Source organism: Pan troglodytes, chromosome 6 (assembly GCF_028858775.2).
Source record: "Pan troglodytes isolate AG18354 chromosome 6, NHGRI_mPanTro3-v2.0_pri, whole genome shotgun sequence".
Taxonomy (NCBI): Eukaryota; Metazoa; Chordata; class Mammalia; order Primates; family Hominidae; genus Pan; species Pan troglodytes.
Window position 1 is genome coordinate 80023749 of NC_072404.2, and position 22461 is coordinate 80046209.

Genomic DNA, 22461 nt, shown 5'->3' on the forward strand with positions numbered 1-22461 from the left:
CAAAATAAATTCCAGACAGAGGAAATATTTTTATATAAAGTGTAAGAATTTTTTAACACAGAGACTCTGTCCCAAAATATGGTTATCTCAATTTAATAGTAAGTCCTTTAACCACCGGTATGAAATTCACTGTTTTTATCTGCTGAATTATTTAATATTTGGAAACACTGAAGCTGAATCACATGATGACTGATTGGTTATAAAGAGGAGGCAGGAGTCAAAGAGGACCCCCAGGGTCCCTGCTGAGGTGACAAGATGGGTATTGGTGCTTCTCATTAAGAATGGGATATGCTAAGAATTAAGAATCACAGGTTTGGGAAGGCAATGGACTTCACTTTTTGGATTTATCAAGTTCCAACATCCTATGGAAATTTACTGTGCCTTTAAAACTTAGGTGAGTTGTAACTTTAGCCATAAAGTTTTCCTTAAACTACTATGAGAAGCTTCTTTGTTTTTACAATTAGTGTCCTCAATACTCTTTTCTTTTTCTTTTTCTTTCTTTTTTTTCTGAGACAGGTTCTTGCTCTGTTGCCTTAGCTGGAGTGCAGTGGTGCAATCTCAGCTCACTGCAACCTCCCACCTCCCAGGTTCAAGCGATTCTCCTGCCTCAGCCTCCCGAGTAGCTGCAATTACAGGTGCCCACCACCACACCTGGCTAATTTTAATATTTTTAGTACAGATGGTGATTCACCATGTTGGCCAGGCTGGTCTCGAACTCCTGACCTCAGATGATCTGCCCACCTTGGCCTCCCAAAGTGCTGGGATTACAGGCGTGAGCCACCATGCCTGGCCCTCAATACTCTTTTATATGTCTTATTAATACTTCACTTTTTAAATTTACCTTGTTACCTCCTTTGTTGTAAAGCAGGGGTCCCCAACCCCCCGGGCCATAAACTGGTCCATGGCCTGTTAGGGACTAGGCCGCACAGCAGGAGCTGAGAGGCGGGTGAGGGAGCAAAAGTTCGTCTGTATTTACAGCCACTCCCCATTGCTCACGTTACCACCTGAGCTTCATCTCCTCTCAGATCAGCAGTGGCATTAAATTCTTACAGAGGCATGAACCCTATTGTGAACTGCGCATGTGAGGAATCTAGGTTGCATGCTCCTTATGAGAATCTAACGCCTATGATCTGTCGCTGTGTCCCAGCACCCCCAGATGGGATCACCTAGTTGTGGAAAAACAAGCTCAGGGCTCCCACTGATTCTACATTATGGTGAGTTGTAGAATTACTTCACTGTGTATTACAATGTAATAATAATAGAAGTAAAGTGCACAATAAATGTAATGCACTTGAATCATCCTGAAACCATCCCTCTGCTCTGTCCATGGAAAAATGGTCTTCCACCAAAGTTGTTCCTGGTGCCAAAAAGGTTGGGGACTGCTGTTCTAAAGCAAGAGCATGGGGAGGAAAGAGAGGAATAAAATCCCAGCCCAAACTTTAGCTATGTGGTCTTGGCCAAGGCACTTAACTTTTCTGACCTTGTGTAAGTTGGGGTAATAGTAGCTTTCATTAGGGTTTTCATTGTGAGGTTTAGAGGTAATACTTGGCAAGGCACATAGTGCAAGTCCTAACAGTATCATAAAGGGTACTGTTGAGTGTGCTCATGACATTATTTGATTTGCTAACTTCCAGTTCATTCATCGGTATTCAACTTGCGTATCATCCACACTGGGAAACCATACTGAATTGCATTCATTTATCTGCCTATCTCTAAGTGGTAAGACACTTGATGGTAAGACCGATAGCTTGCTCTGTGCCGTAATCCCAGGATCTAGCCCACAGCTAAATTACAGTAATTGCTGAATAGGTTAATTTCAATTGCACATGTGCAGAGATTTTTTTCCCCACTTCTGGAATTGTTCTGGAAGCTTTTGCATTTCACATTGTACATATTTTGGCTTGAATGCTACAGTTATTTTGGTTTAGATGTCAGAAATTGCCTATCTCCCATCACCATCATTTGAGTTTCTTGATGATTTGGACAGTTGTACATCTTGTCACTAATACTTCCCTGTACGACAAGCATATCTGATCAACAACTTGTCTCGGTTGGTTGTATTCAAAGGTTGAAAGCAAGATGGCTGAAAACTTTTTGGAGTGGAAGGTTATACCCTCTGCACTTCCAAAAGGGATTTTGGAGAAGTCACACTGGCATTGTTTGCTTTTCTTCTTGGTTTATAATTGCAGAGATGGGAGAAGTCTTGTGTTTCCAAGAGATAACATTCTTCCTGTGTCGCTGAGGCTCTGAGTGAAATAGCTGAGAGACAACTTGTTATCACACAGCTCCATGCTTGGCCAGGCTCTCTTTATTTGAACATCACCTGCCTTCCCCCCTGCCTGTAAAGAGCCTTCCTAATCAGTAAGAATACTTGTTTTTGCCCCCAACCAGATCATAGCAATGTGACAGCATTTGCTATGTGGGTCTGTAATCCTAACTAGGTTGTGCATTTACATTTCTCTTTGTGTTTTTTTAGGCCCCAGGGAGGAAAGAATGAGGAGAGTGTGTATCTTTACACAAGCAATAGTGTGTGAAAACCCCAGCTAAAGCTTCAGCCACTAACTGGCTTTTAAAAACAAGAAGAACAACAACAAAACCCTTTTTAGTTCAAACTAATTATAGGTTCACAGAAAGTTGCAAAGATGAACAGGAAATTCCATGTAGCCTTCGCTCAGTTTCTCCCAGTGGTAACATCTTGCAAAACTCTAGGATACTGTCACAACTAAGAAATTGGCTTTGGTACATTGGCTTTTTAGCCCCGATAATTGAGAAGTGTGGGAATGTCAGGTGGTTTGGTATTAGCAGAGCTGATGTTCAGCTGGAATGTGCTACAGTGCCATTCCAGTCCACATCTGCTCTGATGTTATATAGCTCAATAGTCTCCGCTAGCTAGAAGAAACATGTTAGGTTCTGCAGCCCTTTTGGATGCTAATAAGAGCTGCTATTGATAGAACACTCGTATGATGCATTAGTAGCTTAACGTGGACATTTCCTGTAAGCAGGCATGAGCATTTCGTTTGTGCATAGGATTCACACTGCCTTTGACCTTGGAAACTTCAGGGTCCTGAATATGGAGCACCCCAGAATGCTAGATAAGGATGAACTGGCCGGATGCCTCACCTCAGTTATTCCACTCCCGGCTGCCAAACGCGTTTAAAGAAAACTCGAGGAAGAAGTGACCAAGCGCCAGCGTGTAACCCTGTTCTCCCCAGGGCTTTACATTTCTTGTGTTCTGTTTTGCTCTCTCTTTAATGACTGTGACTTTTGCTATTTCAAGGAAGAGATTCGCCAGCTTCTGAGCATTTGGAATCAATATCACCGTAAATAAGAACATAATGAAAGAAAAACACAGCCCAGCCTGTAGACAAATTTGATTGCTGAAATTCACGTGTTATTATTAGAATCAGCTGCAAATGCCAGACTTTCAAATGCGTTTGATGGGGTAAGATAGGGGAATGCTCTTTTAAATTGGGGAGACAACTTGGAGCTCTCACCTGGATAGCCTATAGCTTATGCGTACTATGATGTTTCCTTGTAGGTTTGGGCTACTCGTATTTATTTTCTAAAAGGTAAAATGTAAATGGAAGAAGCAGTAGAGAGGAATTTCTCAACAAAGGAATTGGAAGCTGAGATGGCTTTCCTTTACAAAGTGCCCCTCATGAATGCACAACTCAGTGTGATATATTTGGTTTAACACTTTGGTATTTTGCACCTCACATCTCTTTGCTTTTCTTTTCGTCTTTTGCTTTCTTTTGTCCTTTTTGTCCTTGCTTTGATCTCACTATGGAATCACCCTCAAAATGCTTTCATACACAGCAAAAGCTTCCCTCTTTAATCTCTCTCATTCTTTCTGAAGTTTCTCACTCTTGCCTCATTTTTGCTCCAGCCCATAGTCAGCAAGTGCATTATTTAAGTCTGCAAAGCTGAGAGATGCTCAGAGAATAAAATATGCAATGCAGCCACCTCCTGGGTTATTTCATCTTGCAGTTTTAGATGCTTGGTTCCTCACCATGGCTATTCTTCAAGCCCAGGATTTCAGAGACAGATGGGCCCATGCCATAGTGGCAAGGCTGGGGTGGGGTGTGTGTGTATCACCATATATGTGGCTCCTGTATCCCTGAGGCTTCTTCAGAGCTTCATTGTATTGTTTAGAAGAGTTGGAGGCCCAAAAAGTTCCCTGGATGCCCACTCTTTTGAAACCTCTTCATCAGCCCTTAGGCCTCTTCTCTGCAGAGCACTGACCACAGTCAGCAGAAGGCAGCCTAGAAAAAGGAGGCGCCTGCCTCAAGTCCAGAGCCTGCTGCTCCCATCCTGCAGCCTGACCAACTTTCCACTCATGGTTACAGCCCTAATCCTTTATCTTCACTCTCTGAAACTGGTGCTGATGGCTGCAGATTCAGAAGAAAATGGGATCATCATACTGGTGCTTTGCACTCACATTTGGTCCTCATGCAACCATGTGCAGTGGAATAAGATTGTACACACTGATAATTAGTCTGTAATCAGAAGTGTGGGTGCTTCCAAGCTACTTGAGGGAGCCAGCTCTCAGGACAAGCCCAGGCCAGGCCACAGCAGCTTTGTATTAGCAGACAAATGACTTGAGATTTCACAACATCACATTTACAGGAATCAGAGGTAACAATGGTGATGCATGTAGGCATGCCACTTACAAATGGTGTGACCTAGGGAGAGTTGCTGGCCCTCTGTCTTAGTCCATTTGGGGACTGCTATAAGAAGTACCTCAGGTTAGGCATTGTGGCTCATGCTTATAATCCCAGCACTTTGGGAGGCTGAGGTGGGAAGATCACTTGAGGCTGGGAGTTTGAGACCAGCCTGAGCAACATAACAAGACCCCATGTCTACAAAAAATAATAATAATAAAATATTAGCCAGGCATAGTGGTGCATGCCTGCAGTCCCAGAAATAATACCGTAACTACTTTGTATCCATAAAAATAAAAAATAACAAAGTTAAACAAAAATGCCTTAGACTGGGTAATTTATAAACAGTGAAATGTATTGCTCACAATTCAGGGGGCTGGGAAGTCCAAAGTCAGTGTCTGGTGAGGGCCTAGTCCTCATAGATGTCTCTCTATGTGTTTCTATGTCTTGTAAGTGGTGAACCAGCTCCCTGGGGCCTCTTTTGTAAGGACACTCATCCCATTCATGAGGGTAGAGTCCTCCTGACCTAATCAGCTCCCAAACACTTGCCCTCTTAATACCACCCCATTGAGGCATTGATTGGCATTTAACATATGAATTTTGAGGGAACACAGACATTCAGAACATAGCACACGCTCTGTGCTTCCGTTTTCTCATCTGTAAAGTGGGGTCGATCATGCCTTTACCTCACAGAGTCTTTAAGAGGTATGAAGGAATTGCTGTAGGCCAACAGCATGTGGCTCTTAATAAGGACCCGGTAAGTATGAAGACAAATGTTGTGGAATGTTATGAGTTTCCAAGACAGCCCATTCACTGGTTAAATTACCAAAGGAGATCTAATTTGGCTGACTAGTGTTCTGGAGTGTTTCCTGATTAGCTGACATTTTTAGTGAGCTTGGTTAGCAATTTGGGGATATAAATATTTCATTATAGATACAGACAAGCATAGTATTTGAAATGTTTGAAAAATAGTGATTGTCAGCAGAAAAGGAACTCTGGCATTGGTGGAATCTGCCTCCCCAGTTGGTATTCTCACTGAGAAACTAACAAAGCTTCCGCATTGGGCCCCTTACTTGCACGGGTGCCCTTCGAGGTCATCTGATGGCCCCTTGTTGTGTGTTTACATGTCATGCATTTTTGGAGAACTTACAAAAGTAAGCTTTTAAAATGTTTCTCAAAGAGAATGCCTCAAATTGTGTAAATTTCAGGTCCCACAAAACCCAGGTTCATTTCTGGGATTTGCTGTCTCCATTGGACAGATAAGAAACCCCCTAGGTTGCATGAGCAGAATATGCAACTGAGTTTCTCCCCGCTCCACCATCTTTTCATTCATTTTTAAAGATAATATTTTAAAACTTTGTCTAATAATATTTTTAAAATATTTTAAAATAGTCTTTGTAGGGCTGCTTTTATACATTTAGCTGATTGGTTATTTCAGGCATAAAGGTATTCTCAGGCGCACCTGTATTTCCAGGTGGTTTTTTTTTTTGAGATCGCATCTTACTCTGTCACCCAGGCTGGAGTGCAGTGGTGCAATCACCGCTCACTGCAACCTCTACCTCAAGCTGGGCTCCCACTTCAGTTTCCCAAGTAGCTGATACCCAAGTGTTTTCAGTCTGTGTTTTATGTTCTTTCTAGGGCATCAAAGCTAATTCTTACATATATAAAATATTGAAATCTCTCTGAAAAAAAGAAAAAAAGAGATGATGCAGAAATGTCAAGTGTCCTGACTAATGTCTGTGCCAAACTCTGCGTTGAAGACCATTTTTTCACTGTGATCTCTGTCATAAATCCCTAAGCACAGAGAACTGGAAGTTTCCATTGGGGTGGAGAGAAAGGCCGGCATCTGGGAGGGCCCAGGGTATGGTCACCATGCAGGGGCTGGATTCTCTCCACATCCAGTCTTGAAGAGCTCAGGAACTCAAGTCCCATCAGGATGAGGAGTCTTATCTAAGTGTCTCACCAAATGTTTCCAGACAGAGGTAGACTTGGAAACCCATGGAACAAGCTAGGAGCAGAGATGTGCCCAGGGAGAAGGTGGCCTAGGAGGAACCCAGGGGAGGGGCAGGCCAGCTGACCAGACTGGGCTTTAGGAGCAAGCCTGCAGTCCATCAATTACCAGCATGGGGGTTGGAAGAACCCCCTGGCCACAGAATATGAATCAGACCTTCAGCAAGGTCAAGGGTTTTAAATTCACACACACGGTCCAGGCATGGTGGCTTATTCGTGTAATCCCAGCACTTTGGGAGGCTAAGGCAGGAGCATCACTTGAGTCCAGAGTTCAAGACCAGCCTCAGCAACATGGTAAAACCCTGTCTCTTCAAAAAATAAATAAAATTAGCCGGACATGGTGGTGCATCCTTGTAGTCCCAGCTACTCAGGAAGCTGAGGCAGGAGGATCACTTGAGCCCAGGAGTTGGAAGCTGCAGTGAGCTATGATCCGGCCACTGCTTTCCAGCCTGGGTAACAGAATGAGACCCTCTCTAAAAACAAAACAAAACAAAACAAAATTACACACAACATAAGATCACCTCTTCTGCACCGTCAAAATTAACAGACATAAAAGACCACATATTTTACGACTCCATTTTCATGAACCATGTGTATTAGGCAAATTTATAGGGGCAGAAAGCATGTTAGTGGTCACCAGGGGTTGGGAAAGGGGAGATGGGGAGCAGCTGCTCAATGGGTATGGGGTTTATGTTTGGGGTGATGAAAAAGTTCTAGATAGTGGTGATAGTTGCACAACATTGCGAATGTACTTAATGCCAGTGAATTGTATATTGTAAAATGGTCAAAACATTTTAAACATGGTAAAAACAATGAAAAAAGTGAACCAGTGCTTTTCAGAGGTTTGGGGTTTGCGTGAGAACGACCTGGGGGTGCTGGCCAGTTCCACTAAGGCCCACTGAATTAGGGATACCAAGAAAGGAGCCTTGGAACCTGCATTTTCATAAGGTCCCCAGTGATTCTCACTCTGGGAATACTGGCAGGCATTTTCATTCTATTTTGTTTCTTAATTGGAACGTGCCATATGTGCTATGTTCTCGTCCCCAGCTGTCACAACCCATGCATTCACAGTGAGCAGCATGCCCAAACCTCAGCAGCTGCTGGCGGGGAGAGGTGTTGGTGATAAGCGTGGCAGTGGTGGCAATGGGAGTTGATGGTGTCAGAAGGAGTGTTGATAGAATTGTGGCATTAGTAGCAGTGGTAGCAGGAACAGGGAATGAAAGCAGAAGGCAGGACCATATGGGATCCTTGTCCAGGGACTGACCTAATTGTGAGATTGCCCCACGCAGAGGTGGCCAGCCATCAGGATCCCAGTATTGGAGCCAAGCTTGGTGGCTCACACCCATAATTCCAGAGCTTTGGGAGGCCAAAGTGGGGAGCGGGGGAGGGATTGCTTGACGCCAGGAGTTTGAAACCAGCCTGGGTAACATAGCGAGACCTTATCTATACAAAATAAAATAAATTAGTTGGGCATGGTGGTGTGTGCAGGTAGTTCCAGGTACTCAGGAGGCTGAGGCAGGAGGATCGCTTGAGCTCAGGAGGTCGAGGCTGTAGTGAGCCGTGATTGCACCACTTCACTCCAGCCTGGGCAACAAGGCCAGACCCTGTCTCTGTCTCTGTATATGTGTGTGTGTATGCATGTATGTATATATATATGTATTTATATGTATTATATATATATATACTGTATATGTGTACATGTGTATATATATACACACATACATATATATGCACATACACACACACACACTCACACACACATTTAAATATATCTATATTTTAAAAGATTCCAGTTTTGGAAATGGCATGCCAAACCCTCACCATGTAGGCCAAAGTCACTTCCAAGGGGTTCAGTTTTTTAGATGAGGCAGGACAAGTAGGTCGTAGGCAGTGGGGAAAGTGGAGATGGACAGGGCAACACTGGGATTCTGGAATGTCAACTCAGTTGGAGTAAGCTCTGGCCCACACTCAGGGTCTAATTCATCCCAGATGGAGTTAGGCAGGGGGGTAAATGCTAAGCCAGAGCCACCCAATATGCACTTAGCAGACCAGTTGATGCAGCAGCTCCCCATTTGAAGCTTGTAAGAAATACAAGTTCTTGGGCCACCTCAGACTTACTGGTGATTCGGATGCAGGTTAAAGGTAGAGGAACACTCACTCATCTAAGCTTAGACAGATTCTCCTGAATCTCCATCCTCTGAAGGGCAATTGAAATATTCAGTAAGTTTCATCATCAAGGCTTAACAACTGTGTGAGGGTTGAGAGGTCAGGTTGCCCACCATTGTGGATGTGCAGACTTGGCCAAGTCCTGGACTGGGTGGCCACTTCCCAAGTATACATAAAAATCCCAAGCACTGACACTTTTGCATTGGTTCTGGAAGCAGGTGGAGCTGAGTCTGTTTTAGGACCACCAGGTTCGTATGTCCACTGTGCAGTAACAGACCAATTATGCTGAGACAGCAGGATTTGCAACAGAGAAAGAGTTTCATGAATATAGGGTAGCCAAGTGAGGAGACAGGAAGAGATCCTCAAATCCACCTCCCCAACGATTTCTGGGCTGGGGCTTTGAAGGGGATCATGGAAGGTGAGAGGCTGGAGAATCAAGGTCATTCATTGATCAGGGTAAAGGGGATGAAATTATCAAGATGTGGAAACTGCGTTCTTTGGTGAGTCAGCTTCTTCTGGGGTCCTTCAGACCAGCTGATGTCAGCAGTTTCATTGGTATGCAGGACATGAAAGAATATCTCAAAGGGAAAACTTAATATTTTATAATGTTCAAGTTGTTATCTATAGAGCAGTTAAAGGGGACTGTAATCTTGTAACAGGGTCTATTGTCCTAGTCATTCTAGGACAATAGGCACTAAGAAACTATGATGAAACAGGTCAGAGACTAATGATTAATGCTGAATTTGCTGCACGCTTGGTTTATTTTAATTTTCCCCTCACTTCTTTCCTGATTTTTTTTTTTTTTGAGACAGAGTCTCACTCTATTGCCCAGGCTATAGTGCAGTGGCATGATCTTGGCTCACTGCAACCTCCACCTCCCAGGTTCAAGCGATTCTCCCACCTCAGGCTCCTGAAGAGCTGAGATTACAGGCGTGTGCCACAAAGCCAGGCTAATTTTTATATTTTTAGTAGAGACGGGGTTTCACCACGTTGGCCAGGCTGGTCTTGAACTCCTGACCTCAGGTGATCCACCCACCTTGGCCTCCCAAAGTGCTGGGATTATAGGTGTGAGCCATCACACCCAGCCTCCTGATTAATTTTATAAAGTGTATAGGGGCAATTTCAAGTCTACTGGGTCAATACTTGCTCCTGAGCAGGGCTCTGAGCCCGGGGATGGTACCGATAGTTTTCTGTCATATCACGGAAAGTGCGGGATTGAGACAGAATTCTGTAATGTTCTTTGCTTTAGTTCTTACTGTTTTGTAGCTTTCTTTTTGCCAATTTATGCTCCATGAGCCTGGATGACATGTGTTTGTTTTATTGTTAAGGAGCAGGTATGCATACCTCCCTCTCCAGTCCTTCCTGATCACAGGCAGTGTTCGCTTCTCCCCCTCAACCTCCTCAAATGCTGTTTATCAAAATCTTAAAAAACACAATGGTTCCCAAATGGCACTTGGCCAATTTTGTATTGGATTTTATAACATTTATTTTTGTCGGAATGAGTTTCTGCATTTATTTTTGCAGAAATGAGTTTCTGTTTTCTTCTCTGAGTTTTTTGTGAGGAAAAAAGAAAGTAAGATGTTTTTCTTAGTGTTCTTATAATGTCCTAGAATGGTTTCATCTGTTAAGGGTGATAAAGGATCTTAGGTGAGGGGGTGACTTTCTTTTTTTTTCTTTTTTGAGAGAGTCTCGCTCTGTCACCCAGACTGGAGTGCAGTGGCACAATCTCAGCTCACTGCAACCCCTGCCTCCTGGGTTCAAGCGATTCTTCCACCCCAGCCTCTCGAGTAGCTGGAGTTACAGGCATGTGCCACCATGCCTGGCTAATTTTTGTATTTTTAGTAGAGATAGGGTCACACCATGTGGCTAGGCTGGTCTCGAACTCCTGAGCTCAAGTGATCTGCTTGTCTAAGCCTCCCAAAGGGCTGGGATTATAGGAATGAGCCACCGTTCCTGGCCAAGGGGGTGACTTTCTAACCAGTGTCAGGTTGGGGATTTGTGTGCTTCCATGGGAGCCTGGGGGCCTTGTTTTACTTGGCTAATTTATAGACTCATTCACTTTAAGGTGAATTTGGGCTCTTGCACCCCGCCTCTTCTTCGGTTTCTCTCCATTTTCAAATCTCAACACCCTAATGCTCTTAGGCTGTCGCAGATGTGTTCCACCAGAGCCAGGCTTCCTGGAAGTCCCTCTTGAGATGTCCCACTCATCCAGTTCTCCTTGTATTGACCCTGCCCCTGCAGGAGACAGCTGCATCTGCAGGGATTTCTTTTTTCTCACTGGTACCATCAGGGGCCTTCTGTTTGTCTTGATCAACGGGCCATTCTCAGCTCGCATTTTCTCTAATGCATTTGACTTTCCTGACCCTGGAGGTTGAGCAGCTTTTGGAGGACAGGGACTCTGTCCTTCTCACCCACAGAGGCTCCTTTAAATATTTATAAAATGAATGCACATATCCCTCTTCCAGAAACTCTGCCAAACACTTCACAGGATAATGCTTTGGAACTGGTGTCATAGGAGCATTATCCTGTAAAGTGCTGGACTCTGTTTCAACACCTGCAGATGATGCTCTTGGGCTCTCAGGTTTGAGAACTGCATTTCCTCCTTGGAGTCCCGTCTGTACCGCCTTGAGTATGGCTTCTCCAGCCCTTCTTCCTTCTACATTCTCTATCCAGCCCTGTACAAAATAGAAGACATTAGCTGGGCATGGTGGTGCATGCCTTTAGTTCCAGCTGCTTGGGAGGCTGAGGCAGGAGGATTGCTTGAGCCCGGGAGGTCGAGGCTGCAGTGAGCCATGATTGCTCACTAGCCCTTCTTCCTGCCTCCTAAATACATGTGTTCCACAACGTGTGGTTCTAAGTCTTCTTCCCTGCATTTCCTGGAACTGTCACCCTCTCTCCTAGGCCATCATCTCCTTTTTTTTTTTTTTTTGAGACGGAGTCTCGCTCTGTTGCTGAGGCTTGAGAGCAGTGGAGCAATCTCGGCTCACTGCAACTTCCGCCCCACCAGGATCATGCGATTCTCCTGCCTCAGCCCCGCTGAGAGGCTGGGATTACATATGCCCGCCACCACACCCGGCTAGTTTTTGTATTTTTAATAGAGACGGGGTTTCTCCATGTTAGGACATCATCTCTTATCACTCAGTGCCTGACACCTCTGCCCTGTTTTCTCACCTCCAGACCATTGTCGTGGTTCAGCTGCCTACCCCAGAATGTCCTCTGGCCCCCTCAACCTGTCCTCAGAGAAACTTATCAACTTGTTCTTCTCTTCTCTTCTTTTTCTCTTTTTAAATCAATCCTATCTGGCTAAGTGTGGTGGCTCACGCCTGTAATCCTAGCACTTTAAGAGGCTGAGGTAGGGGGATCACTTGAGGCCAGGAGTTCGAGACCAGCAGGGCCAACATAGCAAAATTCTGTCTCCACTAAAAATACAAAAATGAGCCGGGCATGGTGGCAGGCACCTGTAGTCCCAGCTACTTGGGAGGCTGAGGCAGGAGAACTGTTTGAACCCAGGAAGTGGAGGTTGCAGTGAGCTGAGGTCACGCCACTGTACTCCAGCCTGGGTGGCTGAGCGAGCTTCCATCTGAAAAGGAAAATAAAATAAAAATAAAATAAATCAATGGCATCTTCCCAGTTTCCTAGACTGAAACTTTGATGCTCATGATACTGTCATCTAAGTAGATCCAATTTTTCACTTAGGTGTTTTTTGGTGTGGTATTTTAGAATAGTGAGAGCTCACGTCCAGATCTTCTGCATAACTTAAACAACTTTTTCCGTTAATGCTCCCAGCCAAAACAGTTTCTCTGTCTGTGACTCCTCACAGCACTCTTCCTCCGTGACCATTTTTTTTGGGCGAGTGGGGGCCATTAGCCTCATTTACCTTATAATATTGAATATTATAATTTGTTTTTATTTTATTTTATTTTTTAGGCAGAGTTTCGCCCTTGTTTCCCAGGCTGGAGTGCAGTGGTGCGATCTCGCCTCACTGCAACCTCCGCCTCCCAGGTTCAAGCAATTCTCCTGCCTCAGCCTCCCGAGTAGCTGGGATTACAGGCACCCGCCACCATGCCCAGCTATTATTTTTTGTATTTTTTTTTTTAGAAGAGACAGGGTTTCTCCATGGTGGCCAGGCTGGTCTCAAACTCCTGATCTCGGGTGATGCACCTGCCTTGGCCTCCCAAAGTGCTCCTTCCTATAATTTTTAAACGTATCTCATCTCCTTAACTCGATTGTAAGCATCTTGAGGGAGCACTTGTGTCTGAATTGTCTTTGAGCACAGGCCAGAGCACAACTCAGTATCTTATAAAGTCCAGAATCACACTGCAGGGACTGGGAAGGAAGCCTGCTCAGTGTCACTTGTTCTTAAACCCTGATCATTGGAGGTGGCATCTGCCTTGATGTTTCCACACACTGTTGTTTGGAACAGTGTATCCCTGTACGTTGTAAGAGTGATAATGGTGTCTACTGCTATACAGTAGGCCCTAGACTTTATAAATCATTTTGGTGGCCAGGCACAGTGGCTCATGCCTGTAATCCCAGCACTTTGGGAGGCTGAGGTGGGTGGATCACCTGAGGCCAGGAGTTCGAGACCAGCCTGACCAACATGGCGAAACCCCATCTCTACTAAAAATACAAAATTAGCCGGCTGTGGTGACACATGCCTGTAGTACCAGCTACTCGGGAGGCTGAGGCAGGAGAATCACATGAACCCAGGAGGTGGAGGTTGCAGTGAGCTGAGATCGCGCCACTGCATTTCAGCCTGGGCAACGAAAGAGAAACTCCGTCTCAAAACGTAAAAATAAATAAAAATAAAAATGATATTGGCTAGTTAGAAAGACAAGCTGTTGTTCATAGGAAGTTATGTAATTGATCAACATTAATAATTATAAGTCAATTATTATTAGATTTACCATTTATTGAATGCATATTGAGTGCTTTCTATATAGCTTTTCCTTTAGTCTTAGCAGCCATAAGGCTAGTACCAAATGATTAGGCCTTATCCTTTTACTCCTTTAATACCTCCCAAAGCTCTTTAGATGTGAGAAGGCCAGTGGTAATGACCCACACTTTCTTTTGCCAACCTTGCCAATCCCTACCCATATATCTTCCCTGAAGTCTCGCAACTTCTTAACAAATGAGGAACTCATTTGATACCCGGATGTGGTGAGTGATGTAGCCAGGAGCTGACATCCTCTTCCTGGGAAGAGCCACGACTAAGTCGCAGGTCACGTGGCAGCTAAGAGGTAACAGTGCCTCCAGAACTCCTGGCATGGTGCCCAGCGCTCAGCATTCAGAATATTCTCCCTGAACTTACAGAGATTCCTGCAGTCACAAGCCAACCCTGGTCAGCAGGCAGGATTCCCCTTGTAGCATTCCATGACCTGTGGCCTTTAGTGACATGTCCCTGAGTCCCCCAGCACCCATGCAGGACATGTACCTGGAGTGCAAGTATCTAAGAATCCCCTCCCTGTTAGCCCCTCCTTTTCCTCCCTATACCTGGTGATTTTTATGCACACAAAGTATCACTCTTTTTTTTTTAAATGCCTTTATTTTTATTTATTCTTAAAATTAGACACCAGGTCTTTCTCTGTTGCCCAGAATGGAGTGCAGTGGTGTAACTATAGCTCACTGCAGCCTCCTGAGTTCAAGTGATTCTTCTGCTTTGGCCTCCCGAGTAGCCGGAAGTACAGGTGCACAACACTGCACTCAGCCAAGTATCAGTCTTTATGTCTATAGAGTTAGATTCAGTTGAGTTGTGTTTCAGCTCTCCCGTTAGCCCATATGTGACCTTGGAACAGGTTAGCCTCCCTAAGATTATGTCTTCATTTGCAAAATAGAATTAATTTAGTTAATTAATGAAATTAATCTAGCAACCTCCTAGGGTTTCTGCAAGGATAAAATTAGCTCATAGAAATGAAGCACTTTGCCACCTGCTTGTTGCAGAAGGGAGGGTATTCAATCCCTGGTAGCATTAGTTCTGCCTCCAAGGTAGCATTTCTACTACTGAGCAAAGACTTATGTTGCATCCCAAGGCACGTACTATAAGAACGAGTCTGTGTGCAGATGGAAAAGCCCATATAGAATTTGATAAACCAGACAGACCCATGGGGTGGCAGGAGAACAAGGACAAGGATTCTGGCCAAGTTTGGAGGAAGGGCCACTAAGAGAAGGAATCTTGAAGGACGTCTGCCGGCTCATAGCAGCCGGGATATAAAAGCCAGGCCTGGTTCCCATCCCGCTGTACGGATTGCAAACTGTCAGAAGATAGCTGTCCTGGGTGAATGCATCAGAGATGTCTTCTGACTCCTAGACTGATGAGATTTTCTTTTCTGCCAGAATTACTAACATGCAATTTTTTTTGAGATCTTTGAACTCCCTGAAGATCTGTGGGCATTGCAGTGGGTTAGATGCAAATTTGAAATGACATGTTTATAGACCTTCTTGCATTTTTGTCATTTGCAGAGGAGCTGAAGGTCCCCCTGGAGGAGTATGTCCACAAACGCTACCCCGGGCTGGTGAAGGTGGTGAGAAATCAGAAGAGGGAAGGCCTGATCCGCGCTCGCATTGAGGGCTGGAAGGTGGCCACTGGGCAGGTCACTGGCTTCTTTGATGCCCACGTGGAATTCACCGCTGGCTGGTAGGTCATGAGCTGAAACTCGGGGGTGCTCAAGACCTGCATTGTGGTTGAGAGGGGCTGGAATCTGGGAGGTGGGACATTTCACCTGTTACCTGTAGTGGCACTGGGAGACTAGAGAGACACTCGTCGAAGAAGAAAGTGAGACCATTGTCTGGGATAAAGCTAGGGAGCAGGGAGAAATTTGCCTGCCGTCTGTTCAGTTCACTATCATTGACATCATCATCATCATGATTGTCATCAAAATCCCCAGTGAAAATGTTGTATCAGGCTGGGCATGGTGGCTTGCGCCTGTAATCCCTACACTTCAGGAGCCCAAGGTGGGTGGATCATTTGAGGTCAGGAGTTTGAGACCAGCCTGGGCAACATGGTGAGACCCTGTCTCTACTAAAAATACAGAAATTAACCTGGCATGGTGGAGCACGCCTGTAGTCTTGGCTACTCGGGAGGCTGAGGCAGGAGAATCGCTTGAACTTGGGATGCCAAGGTTGCAGTGAGCGTAGATCACGCCACTGCACTCCAGCCTAGGTGACAGAGAGAGACTCCATCTCAAAAACAAAAAAAGAAAAAAAGAAAACGGCGTATCAATTAGATAAAACTCAACAGAATCCTTGCAAATGGTACAAGACAGTCATATTTTTCTTGTTCTCTTTTCCTTCTTTGCTGCTCTCTTTGCAGGGAAGGATGGTTGACTGTCATTGTGAGAAAAGAGATATAGTTATAATTCTAACTACCCAGGTAAAGCTCCCCAGAATGTATGGGATTATCTTTCACATCATTCAGAGGAAGGTGAAGCGCATTTTCTGCAGATAGGCCCTGATATTTTTCCAGGTGAAAAGAACAGAGTGTGAGAAATTGGTTGAGTGTACGGGGAGTAGAAGATTTTGGATGCACAAAGAGTGAGGCCACAAAAATGCCAAAATCATGTTAAAATTGGAATAGGACTTTCGAGTTTTAAAGCGTGGTCAGATAATTGTTGCTAAGTAACCAATGATCCATCAAGTTAGAGGTTAAATAACCTGTACCCTGGGTTGCTTAATTAGTAAGAAGCAGAGTCTTGTATTTCACAAATATGTTTATTTACACTCATTGAGGCCGTCTTGAGTAAGTGTTGTTCACTGTACTAGATTTGAAGAACCAATATCCCATCACTAATTAACATTAAAATGTCTGTTCTTCTTCATTTGCAACAACCTCTAGAATCCTTTTAATGGCAGGATAAAAAGACAATGTTTATGCATGTGACCACGTAAGAAACCCAGGGCCACTGATAACACTGATCCCTTCAAGTGCATGCTGGGGTCTGTTGCCATCTCGGCCGCCAATTTTCCCTCCCAGTTTTTTGCTGTCATCAAACCCTGGTGACACCCAGCTGCATGTCTTCAGCCCTCATCTCTCTCCTGAGCTCCAGAGCTGTTTATCTCTAGTAATAATCATTCCCAAAGTGTGGTGCCCCGACCCACAGCATCCGCAGAATCTGAGAACTTGTCGGAAATGCAAATTCCTGGGCTCCACCCAGTCCCCTGAAATCAGAAGCTGTGCAGGTGAGATCCGGCGATCTGATGTAATCAGCCCTTCAGAGGACTCTGATGCATGCTCCAGTTTGAGAAGCACTGAGCCATAATGGAAGCCTTCTGAAAAAGATGCAGGCGAATGTTCCGTTACAGCCTCAGGCCTGGCATACCTTGTCTTTTCCTTGGCATCATTGCCTCCTCGTTTCTTTCCTTTCAAAACTGAAAGGACATGGCCCCGACACATGTCCCTTTCCCTTGATTTTCCCCTTGCCATCATGTTACTCATCCTGTCAACCTCCACCTCCAGCCAGTTTTGTCTGCCATTTCTCCTGTCTCCCTCTTTCTCTCTATCTTGACCACCACTCTCCCAGCTTGGTTCTTCCTTGACATTCACCTAAACCAATGCAGTCACTGCTGGAACTCATTCTTTTGGCAGATACTTGCTAGATGCCTACCATATCCCTGGTGCTGTTCTAGGTTTGGAGTTTGGCACTGAGTGATTTCTCAGGACTTTCATTGGTAAGGCTGGAAGAGTACTGCACAAACTGGGGCAGTTGGACACTAAGCTGGGGTTCAAAATCCGGCAGGTTTGGTATCTGCCCTCAAGTCTACAGTCTAATTCTAGTCTACCTAATCAAATCCACCTATCATCTAATTCTCACTGATGTCTGTGACTTTAGTCTTTGCCATTCAGACTCATTTTCCACACTTCTACCCGGGTGGCATAGAACCCTCTCTGAATTAAAACCCCTTGGCAGTTCTTCATTACAAGGTAGACAGTGTGTCTCAACTTTTACCAGGTTCTACTGCAATAAAAGTCTCCAGTCACAATGACTTACAACAATACATGTTTCTCTCTTGTCTGCATGGCACGCCAGCTGCGGTTGTCTGGCTGTGGCTGTGCTCGATTTCTCCTCTGTGTTCTGAGAGTCAAGGAATCCTCCTGTCTAGGACATCCCATCTTTGTGGCTCAGGGAAAAGAACAGTGGCTGAACTTCGAAATGGCTGTTTCTGCTCTGATGTGACACCGTCACTTTTGCTCACATCCCATTGGCAAACCAATTCACATGTCCAAGTTAAATGGGAATTGGAGACTGGGGGAAGGAGTGTGCTTCTCTAAGGAAGCATTGCAGACCACCTGGTAATAGGCAGGACATCCCCAGGGAGGAGGGAGCAAATTATTGGGAATCGTCATACATTGTCTAGTAGACAGTAAGATCAAACTTCTCAGCCGCAGAAATATCAGTGGGACCAGGTGTGGTGGCTTACACCTCTCAGCACTTTGGGAGGCTGAGGCGGGTGGATGACCTGAGGTCAGGAGTTCGAGACCAGCCTAGCCAACATGGCGAAACCCTGTCTCTACTAAAAATACAAATACAGGCACCTATAATCCCAGCTACTCAGGAGGCTGAGGCAGGAGAATCGCTTGAACCTGGGAGGCGGAAGTTGCAGTGAGCTGAGATCATGCCATTGCACTATAGCCTGAGAAACGAGTGAAACTCCGTCTCAAAAAGCAAAAAAAGAAATATCACTGGAACCAAGGTCTTCTGCCTCCATACTCAGTGACTCTTTCGCTGCTGATGGATGGGCTGAACTGAATGCTTCTAATGCATGATCTGGACTTGCATGGGGTTCATCATGGTTCATCAAAGAGGTAGTGGAGCTTCAGAATTAAGACATGAACCAGACCAGCTAGGTTAGAAACCTCGTTCTACCACCAGTTGGCTGTATAACCTGGGGCAAGCTACTTAACCTCCCTGGTCCTCAGTATCCTCATTTATATAATGCTGATCATTGTATCTACCTCATACGATTATCTTGGGGGTTGCATTAGTCAGCACATGTGAAATATTTCGAATGGCCCCTAGCACTAGTAAGTGCTTAATAAAGATCAGCTATCGTTAGCTCATAAGGAAAAATAATTCGTGTTCAGAGATGATTAGCAAAGGCAGCCACACAGTCATTGTGACTTGAATAAGGTGGGGAAAATGATCTAAGAGTTGAGAGGAAGAACTCCCACGGGAGAGGTGGTACTTGGTCTTGGAACCAGGTGGTGAGAGAGGTGTGGGAGGTGGTACTTGGTCTTGGGACCAGGTGGTGAGAGAGGTAGGAGAGATGGTACTTGGTCTAAGCCTCCTTAGATGGCTGTGCTCTCTGCCAATAGCAAAGGGCATCCCCAGGGGAGAATTTCATGAGTGGAGGCTTGGCCGGGGCCATGGTCCTAAGCCTGCCTGGAAGCCTTGGAAAATTAGTGCCATTTGGCTTCAGCTTATATGGTGTGTGCAGAAGTATTGGAAGCAGGTAATGGCCCAGGGTATATTTTATTGCTCATTTTAAATAGAAAGATGAGATGAGCCAACAGGTAATTCAATAGCTGCAAATGAAAAGAGATGGGTTGTCGACTGTGTGTTCTCATTATTCTTCCCGATAATGCAGAGGAATGGGATTTTCGCTTGACTCTGTTCCAAAGCCTGCATTCTGTTATAAGCTGGGAGATTAATGCCCTGGCTTAGGAGAGCCATCTTCTCCTTCTCGAATATGGGAAATGATCCCTTCCCGCGCCTGCCTCGGAGACACACGATGGTGGAGGTGTCTGGCCATCTGCTGTCTCCTAAGCCAGTCGGGCTACACCTTGAACCTGGAGCCAGATTCCTGATGAATTACCTGCTGCAGCCTTGAGCTGGGGAAGTGAGCAGGAAGCTGGGATTCTGCCTGCCTTTGCATTTAATTAGTTTCCAGTCTCCTATTGCTAACCAATTCAATTAGATCCCTTTAAGAAATCAATTAAATCATCAATTAAAACAACTGAAATAATCACACACACACACAGAGAGAAGCTAGTGAAATGTGTATTAAAACCAGGCCGTCTGGGCAGAAGTGACCTATTTTGGGAAAGGGAATTCAGTGCCAGCAGAAAAAACAAGCGGTGGCAGTCAGTGCCCTGGGGGGAAACTGACGACACTGTATAAAACTGTCGTGCAATGTGAATCATGGAGTCCACCGTCAATATGAGAAGTGAGACTTGGCACTTTCTTGGGAAGGAGACCCCATGTTCTGAACTCCTCTTGCTCCAGGCTTTTCGGGCCAGAGCAGGCATCACTCTAGTGATTCCAACAAGGGGAAAGGGGTGCGCTGATTTCACACGCTTCACAGCCCAGGAGTGAAGCTGCAGGATCCAGCGTGGGCAGGTCCCTGGGAGCCTCAGTTTGCATCTGAGTTCCAGCCTTCCCAAAGCCCAGCCTTAAGTAGCTAAATGCTGTTCATTCCTTGTGGTCTTGGGAGGTGTGCCTCACGGGAGAGAAGAGAGGTTTCATGTCTGTTTCTCTATGTTTCAGGGCTGAGCCAGTTCTATCCCGCATCCAGGAAAACCGGAAGCGTGTGATCCTCCCCTCCATTGACAACATCAAACAGGACAACTTTGAGGTGCAGCGGTACGAGAACTCGGCCCACGGGTACAGCTGGGAGCTGTGGTGCATGTACATCAGCCCCCCAAAAGACTGGTGGGACGCCGGAGACCCTTCTCTCCCCATCAGGTCTGTGGCTGGTGAGCCCTGGCGGCCAACGAGCCCCCAAATTCAAGGGTAAAAAGGAGCTACTGAGAGAGGCCAGGAAAGCCTGCCTTGGGCTCGAGCAGCTGTGTGCACACAGCTCTCCAGGAGCCGCGGTTGTCTCAGGATCACAGCTTTCCTGCAGAGGGAGGATGTTGCATTTTGCACCTTTATGTAAAGTTTTCAAGTGCAGCTTTCCAACGGCGATACTGAGAAGTTTCAAACTGATAGTAATGTTCACACTTCTTTATTCTTCCTCGTATAGGAGGAACTGCGTTCAGGAGCTTTTAAGGGTGAAGTTTGAAAGTTATTTTTTCTGGGGCTATTTTATACTTGAAGCCTTGTACTGTTGTCATGTTTGCACTCTTTTTCATGATACAAGATCATATAGAAAAGGAAAAGGGGGTGTGGCATTCTGAGGAACTGGAGGGATGTTGGGGAGCTCTTTATGGCTCTTGCCCCGGGTCCCACCCAGCTGCCTCTCAGGATATGGAGATCAATATCTTGAGGCATACCAGTTGCAGAACTCAAATAGAAAGGAGGTTGAGGCCGGGCGTGGTAGCTCATCCCTGTAATCCCAGCACTGTGGGAGGCCAAAGTGGGTGGATCACTTGAAGTCAGGAGTTCGAGATCAGCCTGGCCAACATGGCGAAACCCCTTCTCTACTAAAATTTAAAAAATTAGATGGGCATGGTGGCAGGTGCCTGTAATCCCAGCTACTTGGGAGGCTGAGACAGGAGAATCACTTGAACCTGGGAGGTGGAGGTGGCAGTGAGCTGAGATCATGCCATTGCACTCCAGCCTGGGCGACAAGAGCAAAACTCTGTCTCGGAAGAAAAAAAAAGAAAGCAAGGAGGTTGAATGAAATAGGTTGATTTCAATGCTATATTAGTTTCCTCTTGCTGCTATAACAAGTTACTATGAAAATAATGACTTGAAACAGCACAGATTGATGCTGCTACAGTTCTTGAGGTCGGAAGTTTGCAATGAGCTGATGGAACTAAAATAAAGAAGGGGTTGGGTCAGGAGGGCTGGGTCAGGAGGTCTGGTTCTTCTGGGGGCTCTTGGGGAGATCCATCTCCTTGCCTTTTCCAGCTTCCAGAAGCTGCCTCCTCCCTCGGCTCATGGCTATGTCGCATCTCCCTTTCTCTCTGGCATCCTTCATCACGTGACCTTTTCCTCCTTTGCTTCCTTCCTTCCCACTTACAAAGGCTCTTGTGATTACATTCTGGGACCATACAAGAATCCAGGATTATCTCCCATCTTGAGATCCTTAACTTAATGACATCTGCAAAGTTCTTTTCCTCAATAAGGGACCATTCACAAGTTCCTGATCTCTGGAACCTGTGAATGGTCCTTTATTTGGGAAAAAGTGAAATGGGAGTGTTCCCTTATCCCCTTTGTGGGGCATATGACAGGGGTGTGGCTTGCTTCTTCAGTGCCCCACTGCTCAAACCCCTAGGGGAATCATGCAGATGGGTAGGTTGCAGGGAGCATTTTGGGGCTCCGACCCCATGGCGGTCTCCAGGATTGAGTGTTTACAGCTCCCGAAGCCCCAGTGGGCATGTGTTACAGTGTGCTCTTTCAGCTTTGCCATCTGCAGGGAGCTTGTGTTAATCAGCTTACTTAGACCCTCTGCCTTATCACAAGGACAGAGGGCTTTCTGTATCCTGGGTCCTTGCCCTAGTGTGTCAGAAAAACCAGATCACATGTGGGCTTAGAGAATGAGTGCAAGGTGTTCCTGAGTGGTGGAGGTAGCTCTCAATGAGATGGATGGGGAGCGGGAAAGGGGATGGAGTGGGAAGGTGGTCTTCCCCTGGAGTTGGGTTGCACAGCAGCCAGACTCTCCTCCAACTACCCCTGGCCGAACTCCCCTCAGCATCCACGTCATTCTGTTGTTGCTAGCCTGCTGGTGTCTGCTGGTGTCTGTC

General features: G+C 45.6%; 1 protein-coding gene across 1 annotated transcript in view; it reads left to right on the forward strand.

Annotated features, from left to right (window-relative positions):
- The window catches only part of GALNT17 (polypeptide N-acetylgalactosaminyltransferase 17), a 581508-nt gene that overhangs the window by 268317 nt on the left and 290730 nt on the right, over positions 1-22461 (forward strand). Inside the window, exons 4-5 of the mRNA XM_016957563.4 lie at positions 15297-15471; positions 20318-20515. Coding sequence (XP_016813052.2) covers positions 15297-15471; positions 20318-20515 — 373 coding nt within the window. The remainder of the gene's footprint in view (positions 1-15296; positions 15472-20317; positions 20516-22461) is intronic.